This window comes from Oncorhynchus masou, chromosome 30 (genome assembly GCF_036934945.1).
Source record: "Oncorhynchus masou masou isolate Uvic2021 chromosome 30, UVic_Omas_1.1, whole genome shotgun sequence".
Taxonomy (NCBI): Eukaryota; Metazoa; Chordata; class Actinopteri; order Salmoniformes; family Salmonidae; genus Oncorhynchus; species Oncorhynchus masou.
Window position 1 is genome coordinate 49,432,429 of NC_088241.1, and position 12,994 is coordinate 49,445,422.

The window sequence follows — 12,994 nt, forward strand, 5'->3', positions numbered from 1 at the left end:
TATCTATAGAGAGACTAGGGGTTATACATATCTATAGAGAAACGAGGGGTTATACATATCTATAGAGTGACTAGGGGTTATATATATCCATAGAGAGACTAGGGGTTATACATATCTATAGAGAGACTAGGGGTTATATATATCCATAGAGAGACTAGGGGTTATACATATCTATAGAGAGACTAGGGGTTATATATATCTATAGAGAGACGAGGGGTTATATATATCCATAGAGAGATTAGGGGTTATATATATCTATAGAGAGACTAGGGGTTATACATATCTATAGAGAGACTAGGGGTTATACATATCCATAGAGAGATTAGGGGTTATACATATCCATAGAGAGACTAGGGGTTATACATATCTATAGAGAGACTAGGGGTTATACATATCTATAGAGAGACGAGGGGTTATACATATCTATAGAGAGACTAGGGGTTATACATATCCATAGAGAGACTAGGGGTTATACATATCCATAGAGAGACTAGGGGTTATACATATCTATAGAGAGACTAGGGGTTATATATATCTATAGAGAGACAAGGGGTTATCCATATCCATAGAGAGAGACTTGGGGGTATACATATCCATAGAGAGACTAGGGTTTATAAACATCCATAGAGATAATTGGGGGGGGGGTGATTACGACTGCATTTTAATCTAAAGTGGTTTATATGAATATTAAGCACATATGATAAACAACATTTGTATAAATATTGGCAAACGTAATCCTCTTTAAAAAAAACTAAACATGCACAACACGTAATCTGCTACCCTTCCAAACAGCCATGGAAATGGAGTTTTCCTGCCATGCACCCATTACCCAGACATACCTTTGGGCTTCCCAGCTGGATGGCTTTTGCAGGCGTTCAGCATGGCCTGTTTCTTCTGGACCTCAGTGATGGAGAATCCTGGAAGAGGAAACCACATAGGTCACAAGTCAATGTGGATATCACAGATTCATTCTGCCTGTGCCACCTATCAATACCCAGCTATTACGAGGGAACAGAATAATAGAAGGCCAGATTGTTGGATGAAAGGTTTCGGGAATATCCGCATACTCTGTTTACAGCCCAGATAAACCCCAGAGACTATGGCTGAGGAGCGAAGGGGGCAGCTCAATGGATTCATAGCTCCTTTTATCTGAGCGATTAACAACGTTCTGATCCATTAGCTGTTACATATTACACATACACTCCTCTTCCCTGATTCTCTGACCGGAGCCACTGTCAGAAACGTTTATCACAAACTATTAATACAGCAGTAGTCTGGGGCAGAGAGAGACAGGAGGACACAGCTCACCTTTTACTAATAGGAAAGGATACACACCCAGTGGCTTTATACAGCTGACTAGTAATACTACAGGTAAGCAGTTCATTGCAGTCTCCTAGTATTCTATTAGTGTTTTCTACTCATTCTGTATGTCTGAGTTGCTTTAGCTTAGCAAGCTAAGTAAGAATGGGTCCTTTTTCAAACTGTGGCATGTCAGACAGAGGGACGGATAACTGTTTCACCTGTTTCGAGGTCGTGCTGCACCTGCGTCCTCTCGTCCTGGAAGGCTCGGAGCCAGCGTTGTTTCTGCTCGGGCTTCTTGGCACACAGCAGGTGGACCTCGTCCCCCGCCAGCGAGCGCAGCTTCAGAGCGTTCTTCACCGACACGTTGAAGTCCTTTTCCTTCCCGTCCTCCACATCCACCACCTCCATCAGGTCCATGTCCATACGACCCTTATAGTACAGCATGTCCCTGCGCAGGAGGTCCTGAAAAAACCATAGGGATACGTGATAATGCTGTTATATATTACTGTTACTAACTCTAATCCTTATAGTACAGCATGGTCCTATAGGGGGGAGAGAACTGCTACTAACCCACTTCATAAACATCCCTACACTCTATCTAGAACCTAAAATGGTTATTTGGCTGTTCCCATAGGAGAACAGCCAAATAAGGAGAACCTTTGAAGATCCCTTTTTGGTTCCAGGTATAACTTTTGGATGTTCCATGTAAAAATCTACGCGCAACCCAAACGCGTTCTACCTGGAAACTAACCGTGACCCTAGCTTAATGTCCACATTATGGTTCAATCACAACTGTAGCCTCAACCGTAACCCTTACCAGCTTCATGTCCACATTATAACAATCATTTTAACAGTGCTGCTCGCCTTTTTGCAGTAGACCATCTGGTGGTCGAAGAGGAAGAACATGCGCTGCTGGCTCCTAGCCTGAGGCTGGGAGATCTTCGTCAGCTCTCCAGAGAAGATCAGATCTGAACTCATACTGAGGATGTCTTCTCCCTGAGGATGTTCAAACACACACCAAGCATCTGTTAGAGCCTACAGACAGAGTTTGTTCAGCCAAAAAAAGTTGTGTCCTGGCAACATGTTTCCAGAACAAGTCACTTGGTCAGCAAAACGTCCTGGCCCTAGTCATGGATTCTGTTCCATTACCCTCGATGCACCGTTACTCACCTCCCAGTCCTCTATGGAGCTCTGCCATTGGGCGATCTTGTCGATGTTCTCCAGGCGCCGCTTCCTCTCGTTGATCAGCCTGGCCACGTTCTTCATGGCGTTCAAGGCAGCCTCCACGTCCTTATAGTCCCTGGGTTGCCCAGAACAGACAAACACATCAGGCCCTCTCAGTCTTATATGATTGTTTTAGACTAATGATAGACTTGTAATAACTTTCGACTTAAAAACGAAACACAACTAATAACCTATCAGTGTCTTGTGATTTCTGAAATAAATTTCAGAGATTTCAGAGAGCGAAATTGGGAGATAAGAAGGAATACGTGCGGCTCCTTGCATGTGTGCACAGTACAAGTGTGTGTGTGTTTACCTATGCTGAGGGTTGGTGTATTTCAGTAGCTCGGCCAGCTGCAGAGGGTACTTACCTATGCTGAGGGTTGGTGTATTTCAGTAGCTCGGCCAGCTGCAGAGGGTACTTGCAGATCTTCTGAACGGGCGTGAGCAGGAAGCCATCCAGCGAGATGTCAATCATCTTCTGCAGCAGACGACAGGCCTCGAAGAAGAACACGTACTTGTTGGTCTTCATCAGTCTGGACAACTGCACACAGGCGTTGGGGTGGTTGTTACAGTACTCCGAGTAGATCTGGAAGTCTGTTTGCTGAGGAGGGTGAGGAGGAGACAGGAGACGTTAACATGGCAGTTTAAAATGGTGGTTTAAAATGGCGAAATTGATGGTTGCTGGAATGTTACATGAATGTTTGGGCTCCAGAGAGGTTGCTTGACTTGAATCCCCAACAAGTGTGTATAATAATACAGTAGTTATCTATTAAGCAGATTTAATTTCCCCTATTACGTCATGTTATGTCATGTTTATGATAGCATTATGTAGCGTTATGCAGGCCATAACGCTACATAATGCATCATGAAACTAGGTGTATGCCACACGTCACTAATGCCTTCTGGAACATGTGAACTTTCATGTGCCTTAATAACAGACTTGTATTCCATCCATAAATATGAATAAAGTTGTAACATTACGAGCCTAGTTGGTTTACCCATGGAAAAAGCGGGAACCTTCCCATTAGCCATGATTGGTTGAGATAATGAATGGGCTGGACATGCCGGGAGATGAGTTTGGATTGGTCTGCCACGTAGCATGCTTCTGTCTATAACGTGAGCTGTTCAGTATGTGTTGACAGTCCTTTCTACCATGCCGTTTTTGAATGATATAACGTTAACTATCGATAACTACAAAAGTTCTGGTATTTTTCTCAACAACATTGATACCCTGAATTTAGCAGGCGCTATTGACAGATCAGTAGGAAAAAGTGATGGCCTAATTTCTGCACATTCCATGGTCAGTGTAAACCAGTGACTTCACACAAAGCTGGACAAACAAGATGTAGCTACAAACAAAACATAGTTCAAAGGTTCCAGTCTGCCGTGAAGCATTCATCCATATATACAGGTAAGAGATTAGCTACATTTTCCAGATATAAGTTTCTAATTTTGTCAGAAAGTCATTATTTTTGCAAGTTAAAGAATACTACTAGTTAGCTAGCAAACGTTAGCTTGCTGGCTTGTGTATGATCTGTGTAGTAATATTATTTGAATCAGAAATCCATTTGCATTGCTAGTTATAGCCTAATGTTAGCTAGTTAACATTGAACCTAGTCTAGTACAATGTTTGTACTGGTAGTAGCATGAGTTGGGGTTATGACAGTTCATTGTTTAGCTAGCTATCTACCTAGCTAGCTACATGTCTAAACAAAAGATTCCACTTAGGCTGGATTATTACATGGCCCATCAAATTAGCAGATGTGTCTGGGGGTGATTACGGCCATCGATTGTATTTCATGAACATGTGTACATGTCTAGACAATAGTGACCCATCCACTCAGCTAGATGTGGCTGGGGGGTGGTTATAGCATTTCCTTCACACGACCCATCAATTTAGAGAAGTGTGCCAGGTAAGCGTCATCTAATAACGATCAAATATTGATCAAATATTTTTATCTGGACACTTTCTGTTTTTGATATTGCTACTATGCAAGTACTATCACTGTACCGTTTACACCTTCTGCATCCTGTGCATGTGACAAATAAACGTTGATATAGCATGTGTTTACCACATGGTCTCACATGTGAATCCATAAAGAGATAGGTGGAACTAAGACTTAAAAGGTGTGAATGATGCTGAATAGGTGTAGGCAAAGAAGAGTTCTCCAGTAGGTGAACCAAAACATTCAAAGGCCATTTACTCAAAAGTGGGGTTACAAGTTTACTCACTTTAAAAGCAGAATTACTTTCCCGTTGTTCCTCGACTGCAGTGTATGATATATAATTTTCTAGCTCTGAGTCTCTACTTTTATCCAATGTAAAACTATTTCAAATTTTGCTACATAAGACAGAATTTAGGCGGTTGGTCACGGCTGACAGAAGTCAGGTGAAGAATCCCAGTGGATCGTGTGCTGTACAATACTCACATGTTCGAGGAAGCAGGATCCGATCTCGCTGAGGTGCGGCTGCTCCTTGTTGAACCGCTTCTCCAGACCTTTCAGTAACTTCTTCTGGAAGCGGTAGATGTCTTCGATGTTGCCAAATATACACCGCAGTTGCTCCTCTGTGAACATGTCTATCCTCTTACGGCACTGCTTGATGTAACCCTGAGAGAGGAACAGTAGACTCATGGTACCTCATGTAGAACAGACTTATACCTGATTTTACATGTTAAGAATTCCCAGAAATAAACAAGTTAAAACTGAAGAATATATTTTGTCTTATTGGACGAAGTTGTATTGTTCAGAAATACATGTCCTGTGTGCTGGTTATGATGGTACAAAGGCTGGTGTGATTATTTAGAGACACTTGAACACAAAAGACAGATTCTTCAGGGAGTTTTTGATGCAAATAGTCCTATAAAAGTCCTATAATGGCCTGTGTCAAAGGAAAGGGTCTACAGGCAGACAGTGATGTTGTCTGAATGGAACTTTACTGACCTCACAGATGTCTTTGAGGTGTTTGATGTAGTCTCTCTCTGTGCCCATGATCTCATTGATAACGTTAGTCCTCATCTGGTCCTTACACGGCAGGCCTGGTCCCAGGATCAGACCCACCCCTGGCCGGTCCACTTCCCCAGCCCCAGCCTCCTCCAGCTGGGCTAGGTACTCCTCCATGGGCTCATCCTGGTTCACACGCAACTACAGGGACCAAGAAGAAAGGGTCATTGTTATAGAATACCTTCACTAACAGATCAGTTTAGATGCTACAATCATTTCTTATACTGTCTTATTTTTCAGTTAGGCTACCTATGTGGATCAACTGAGAAAATGTACAAACATTCATTTAGCAAGTAAGGACCATAAGAAAGTCAACATAAAAAAAAAGAAAACAATCTTTATCTTTATTTATTTATAATGAGCTAATGTAACAGTACAACTTTAGACCGTCCCCTCACCCATACCCGGGCGCGAACCAGGGACCCTCTGCACACATCAACGACTGACACCCACAAAGCATCGTTACCCATCGCTCCACAATAGCCGCGGCCCTTGCAGAGCAAGGGGAACTACTACTTCAAGGTCTCAGAGCAAGTGACGTCACCGATTGAAACGCTATTTAGCGTGCACCGCTAACTAAGCTAGCCGTTTCACATCCTTTACACTAATGCTTCACAGTTGCCCCAAATTGCCGACAACAGCTCTAGCTTCCCATCTAACCCTGTACTGTAGCAGCAATAATAGATATCAAAGATAAGCAAGGTAAAGAGTATTTAATTGATGTTGTCTTCAGTTTCCCAGAGAGATGGAGAGAGAAAGAGTGAGAGAAAGAGAGAAGAAGAGAGATGGGAGATATGGAGAGTTAGTTTCTTACCCGAACAAAGCTAGCTGGGAACCAGCCCTCACTGTCCAGGATGCGTCCCCACCACCACTCCTTGTTGGTGGCATCCACTACCTCGATGACGTCCCCCGCCTTGAAGCCAAGCTCCTGGTCGTCCATGGTGACATGGTCCCACAGGGCCTCGGCGTACACACAGCTGCCATCACTGATCAGCTAGGGAGGGGAAAAGGAGAGGGGACAGACAGGGGTCAACACAGGTCAGTATGGGAGGACTTCACAGTGACATAACAAAAAATGTACAACATTTGTAATACATGGTGAACAAGCTTGAAATACTTTATGAAGGCCCACATTTGTATTCTTGACCAGGGGCCCTGGAGGTTTCCCTGGTCAGGTGGTCCGGAAAAACTCTGTCTGTTCTTCATTCAGAATGGATGACTTTGTAAAACAAGGTGAAGCTGGTCTATAAATAACATCAATAACATCACTGGAAGACAAAGTGGCTGATATAGAGAGTAGAGACATGATTTACAAGGTAGTGGGTCTGTCCGGTATCACTCAACTGGAACGTGTGACTTTAAGACATGACACAAACAACCTATAGAACACCATTCATCACACAAGGGATGACTTTACATTTATAACACAAGATGTACACAATGTTGTTCCAACACAAAGATGATGACATTGTAACAACAATATTTCTACTCAGTAAGCTACATTTTAGTAACAGACACAACATGATAATATTGCTGCTACAGCCCTAGATAAGCTAAGTGAGACAGGTCCTAAAGCATTGATTGCTCTGTTGAGCCAAGCCACTGAGTCTGAGAGGGGCTTGACAGAGATCAATGTGGAGATAAGAGAGATAGAGAGAGGGAGAGAGAGAGAGAGAGAGAGAGAGAGAGCGAGAGAGAGAGCGAGAGAGAGAGAGAGGGAGAGAGAGATAGAGAGAAAGGGAGAGACAGAAAGAGAGAGAGAAATCGAGAGGGAGAGAGAGAGAGAAAGAGAGAGTGAAAGAGGGAGAGAGAGAGATCGAGAGGGAGAATGAGAGAGAGCTAAAAAGCCTGCGTTACTTATAAATGTACTGCAGTGCTCGTATTTCACACTGCCACATAACACACACACATTACTGCGTCAACATCATGCTGGCGTCAGAGGGGCATTTGTGTCATTCTTCCATAGTAGCAGTAAGCCTTATCAAAGCCAGAATGGCCCATAGGGCAGGAGCCTATCTCCTGTTTCTATAGCATGAGCAAGTACAACACTCAGGAAAGGATGCTTGTCATAATTGTATTATTGCTCAAAAAGCCACAACTAACTAACTAACTATAATGTAACTCCTCAAGTGCAGGCTCCTATACTTATGCAAGGCCTTCAGAAGGTCAAGCAGAGGCTAAATGATACCAGAACACGATCTCTGTATCTATTTCCATGTCGGTTCTTTGGGGGCTAGGGTAATCTATGTGTTTCTATTTCTACGTCTATTCTGTTGGTTAGGGTGATCTACTAAGTGTCTATTTCTATGTCTGTCCTGCCATCGATCCATCGTCATGGCGAGGAGGTCTTTGGGCCTGTTGCTAGGCGACACACCCACCATCTCGCCTCTTCTCTCCTCTACTGATCCTGCCATCATTATACAACAAAACACCAGAATATCTCCCTTCACAGTGAGTAGAAACCAGGTTGAAGACATAAATATTGTAGTATTAGCTGTACTGGGACATCAATATGAGTTTGTATAGAGGGGGAACATAGAGGGAGAATCCAAACATAAAAACACACTGTAATGTGAGTGTATCTCTGCCAGGCGGTGGATGTAAACAGTGCACTTCTCCCTGAGTCTCCTGGTCAGTAGCTCTAGGCCTTGTTACTGCCCCTCTCATCACACCCCTGCGTCCGTTTCAAACCAGCCTCTCTGTGTCCTGAGCTGCTTCGTCACCCCTCATGGCAACGCTCCAAGCCCCTAATGCTCCACACACACACACACACACACACACACACACACACACACACACACACACACACACACACACACACACACACACACACACACATAGCTAACCAGGGCACATATGATCCCCTTCCCTAAGAAACACACACACACACACACACACACACACACACACACACACACACACACACACACACACACACACACACACACACACACACACAGCTGATCCCCCTCGCTCTATGCAGCTGAACCCTAGCGAGAGCAGTCAAGCGGTAAACACACACATCTGACCCAACCACATGGATCATCCACATGCTTCCTTCGACTGTATGACGGTTATATACAGTGTAAATCGGAAGTTAACATGCATCTTAGCCAAATACATTTAAACTCAGTTTTTCACAATTCCTGACATTTATTCCAAGTAAAAATTCCCTGTCTTAGGTCAGCTTTTATTTCTTTCATCACATTCCCAGTGGGTCAGAAGTTTACATACACTCAATTAGTATTTGGTAGCATTGCCTTTAAATTGTTTAACTTGGGTCAAACGTTTCTGGTAGCCTTCGACAAGCTTCCCACAATAAGTTGGGCCCATTTTTCCTGACAAAGCTGGTGTAACTGAGTCAGGTTTGTAGGCCTCCTTTCTCACATACGCTTTTTTTGTTCTGCCCACAAATTTTCTAGAGGATTGAGGTCAGGGCTTTGTGATGGCCACTCCAATATATTGACTTTGTTGTCCTTAAGCCATTTTGCCACAACTTTGGAAGTTTGCTTGGGGTCATTGTCAATTTGGAAGACCCATTTGCGACCAAGCTTTAACTCCCTGACTGATGTCTTGAGATATTATTATTTATTTTTATTTACCTTTATTTTACTAGGCAAGTCAGTTAAGAACAAATTCTTATTTTCAATGACGGCCTAGGAACAGTGGGTTAACTGCCCGTTCAGGGGCAGAACGACAGATTTTCGTACCTTGTCAGCTCGGGGATTTGAACTTGCAACCTTTCGGTTACTAGTCCAATGCTCTAACCACAAGGCTACCCTGCTGCTCCCATGTTGCTTCAATATATCCACATAATTTTCCTTCCTCATGATGCCATCTATTTTGGGAAGTAAACTAGTCCCTTCTGCAGCAAAGCACCCCCACAACATGATGCTGCCACCCCCATGCTTCACGGTTGGGATGCTGTTCTTCGGCTTGCAAGCCTCCCCCTTTTTCCTCCAAACATAACAATGGTCATTATGGACAAACAGTTCTATTTTTATTTCATCAGACCAGAGGACATTTCAGACTATGGTTTGCAGTTTGCAGTATTGATTTTGATTTCCCCATGATGTCAAGCAAAGAAGCACTGAGTTTGAAGGTAGGCCTTGAAATACATCCACAGATACACCTCCAAATGACTCAACTTATGTCAATTAGCCTATCAGAAACTTCTAAAGCCATGACATCATTTTCGGGAATTTTCCAAGCTGTTTAAAGGCACAGTCAACTTAGCATATGTAAACTTCTGACCCACTGGAATTGTGAAACAGTGAATTATAAGTGAAATAATCTGTCTGTAAACAATTATTGGAAAAATGACTTGTGTCATGCACAAAGTAGATGTCCTAACCGACTTGCCAAAACTATGGTTTGTTAACAAGGCATTTGTGGCGTGGTTGAAAAACAAGTTTTAATGACTCCAACCTAAGTGTATGTAAACTTCCGACTTCATCTGTACGTGCTAAACATTGTAACCTACATATATCTCATAGATATCTCATGTTTAGCACATAACTGGTGCTAAACAGTGGCCTATACAAAACGCATTCTGTAGATTCACACAGGACCAATTATCATTCAAGCAATAACGCACGTATTCTCAACGTACAACACCATATTGTTAAGAATAGACCCAACAACAGAGAAATGGATTATGTTCAAACACATAAATAACACAAACATACACAAATAATAAACACAACCGGTTCTTCTTCTCACACATTCACAACACAGGCATAGGAAAACACTGAACTACAGACCAAACATTTTCAAAATGTACAAGACAGAATATTTGCTACCGTCCACGGTTTGTCAACAACCCCCATGGTGCAAGCTAGCTAACCCGTCCGACACACTCTCTGGGCTAAGCAGCAGCATAGTGGTCCTATACTCTTCCCAGTCTAGCTCATCCTTTGCTCGGTTTTACCTGTGGTCTCGTCCTTTTATCCTGGACTCCCATCCACAGCTGTACCCCCAACTCTCCACCAGGGAATCCTCCCTCTCTCCTCCTCCTTCCTCCTCTCTGTCTTCCTTGATCGACGATACGCGGCGTGTGTGTATGTGTGTGTGACGTCGGCGTGTGTGTCTCTCTACTAGAAGGCCAGGAGGAACATGAGCACTACGTTGATGATGACGAGCAGCATCATGATCATGAAAACCACCACCTTCTGAGTCTCTGGGTGGAGGTTGCAGCGCAGCAATGTGTTGAGGTAGCCCAAACGCTGCCGGGCGCGGTGAGCGCCACCACCGCGAGCCATCACGTAGGCCCCGGCAGGGCCCTCACCCCTCCCCCCCTGTCCGTCTCTTTCCTCCTCTTCTTCTCCTCCTTCACTAGCCAGCCGGCCTGTCCTCCGCCTCTCTCTTCCTCTTCTCTCCGCCAGGCTCCCCTCGTTCTGCTTCACTGCGACGCCTTGCTGCCTGTGTCTGAGCACTCCCCTCTTCTCTCTCCCTCCCTGTTTTCCACGTCCTCTCTCTCCCTCTCTCTCTCTCCCTCTTCTCTCTTCCTCTCGCCGTCTTCGCTATTTCTTCGTCTTGTCAGGACGTGAGGTAGAGATAATGCTGCATCTTTCTCAATACAATCCTCATTTCCCCTCCACCTCCTTTAGTTTTTCTTGTCCTCCGTCCTCTTCTGTCGTTCCTCGTCCCGTATCTGGGTTACGTCCACACAGCTATTTGTGCTCCTCTAACATGGCAGCTCTTTTCCCTTTATCTCCCTCTCTCTTTCTCTCTCCCTCCCTCTCTTGCGCTCCCTTTTAAGTGTACTCTGAAGCTAAAATGGTGCTGGGGTCTGCCTGAAGCTACACTAGCACAACCATCCATCCAACTCCCTGGATCGCAGTTTTTTTTCTTTCTTTCTTTTTTTTTTTTACCTTCCTACCGCGAGCAGCCAATCAGGCGGCTGAGTGTGTCTCCGTATCCTGGATACCAGAGTGGATGAGGAGGGCCTTAGCAACCCCAGGGAGGGTGGGGGATGGGGAGAGGGAGGAGGGGAAGGAGGGAGCAGGAGGATGCAGAATAATAGACTGTGTGTGAGGGAAGGGAGGGGGTATGTGGGCTGCGTGTGTGTGTGTGTGTGAGTGTGATCTGCCTAGAATTTATTAGCCTCATCAGCTGATGGCTGGCCCGTCACTCACAGACTTAATATGTCTGATTAAAACAGGAGAGAACGGGATTAATGCATCGGATTATTATACAGGATTATCATACTGCTATTTTAGCCAATTAATTAACATACAATCACTGACCTGATGAAATGATTGGATTGTCCAACTCTCTCCCCCGTCCCCGGTCCCTTTCTCTCTATTCTCTCGCTCTCTCTCTCTTCTCTCTCTCTGACCTGGATACCCAGGTGTAGCCAAACAGACCTACAGTATTTACTGCAGCCGCCCGTATCCACTCAACTAAACAGAATATGATGAGCAAGGCCACCTCACTCCGACTCTAATTTAGACAGTCTACTACATGGAAGGCCTTTTATTTGTATTTATTTTAGGAACTCAGTCTGAGTCTCAATTTACTGTTGCGAGTTAGAATAGTGGAATGCACAAGATGCAATTTCGAAATATACCTGTGCATCATCAGTTTTTCTCTTGTTAAGTCAGTCACTGATAGTCAGTCAATAAGCCCATGTCAGATAACATTTTTTTGATTGCTAAATTAGTTTGAGTGATTAGTGCTTTTTGAAGTCGGTTCGGTTTTGATTCGATTATGAAAAAATTCTCATGTTTTTTTATTTCGGTTTTGGTCATTTTTCTAACATGAAATGCAATATGTGGGTTGAATGCTGTAACAACAGAATAAAACAATACAAGTCCCGTGATGGTAGTGACTGTCCATTACTGCTGATCACTTATTAACCATCACATTACCATCATAATACTAAATTATTTCAGGTTGTTGTGTATATTATATTTGTGTTATTTGATGATTTTATTATTTAATTCCAGGTCATCATCTCTATAGAGCTGTTGACCGATGCGGTCTGATCAAATCTTCTCAGTAAATAAGGCATACTTTTAGGACTGCTGAATACCAACTATCAATCACTTTGATTATGAATTTTCAGGTAGAGATACCTCGTGAAGCAACAACTGCTCACTATATCCCCTCAAAATAGCGCAATCTTCTGTCTCTTCCGTAGCAGACACAGACCGGACAAGTAGATGCGCAATGGATTATGGTCATTGTAGTTAATGACCATGTTTTATGCGCTAAACTACGTAGAATATTGGCCATGTTGGAAACTGCAACTCCTTACTAAACCGCACAGTTCAGGCTGGATCTGATTTCTCTCTAGAGAAACTGCAATGTGCGCATTAACCTCACAGAAGTTTTTGAAATTTAAATTAAATTCAAATAATTGAACCTATGTCGGTCAATTAGTTGTTTAAAAAACAAAAAATAACCGACATTCAGGTTAATCGCTCAGCACTAGCGGGCAGCTATCTAAACTTGTTATCATG

General features: G+C 43.5%; 1 protein-coding gene across 3 annotated transcripts in view; it reads right to left on the minus strand.

The window, feature by feature from the left end:
• LOC135522705 (rho guanine nucleotide exchange factor 4-like) overlaps positions 1-12,994 on the minus strand; it is a 92,628-nt gene that overhangs the window by 13,693 nt on the left and 65,941 nt on the right. For 2 of the 3 annotated variants that reach the window (XM_064949223.1, XM_064949222.1), the window contains 8 exons: positions 6,343-6,522; positions 5,469-5,669; positions 4,956-5,135; positions 2,895-3,127; positions 2,473-2,602; positions 2,167-2,298; positions 1,521-1,764; positions 840-917 (listed from right to left, as the gene is read on the minus strand). In XM_064949223.1, coding sequence (XP_064805295.1) covers positions 840-917; positions 1,521-1,764; positions 2,167-2,298; positions 2,473-2,602; positions 2,895-3,127; positions 4,956-5,135; positions 5,469-5,669; positions 6,343-6,522 — 1,378 coding nt within the window. Of the gene's footprint in view, positions 1-839; positions 918-1,520; positions 1,765-2,166; positions 2,299-2,472; positions 2,603-2,894; positions 3,128-4,955; positions 5,136-5,468; positions 5,670-6,342; positions 6,523-10,458; positions 10,617-12,994 lie in introns of those variants that run through there. The other variant, XM_064949224.1, reaches the window with a different exon arrangement.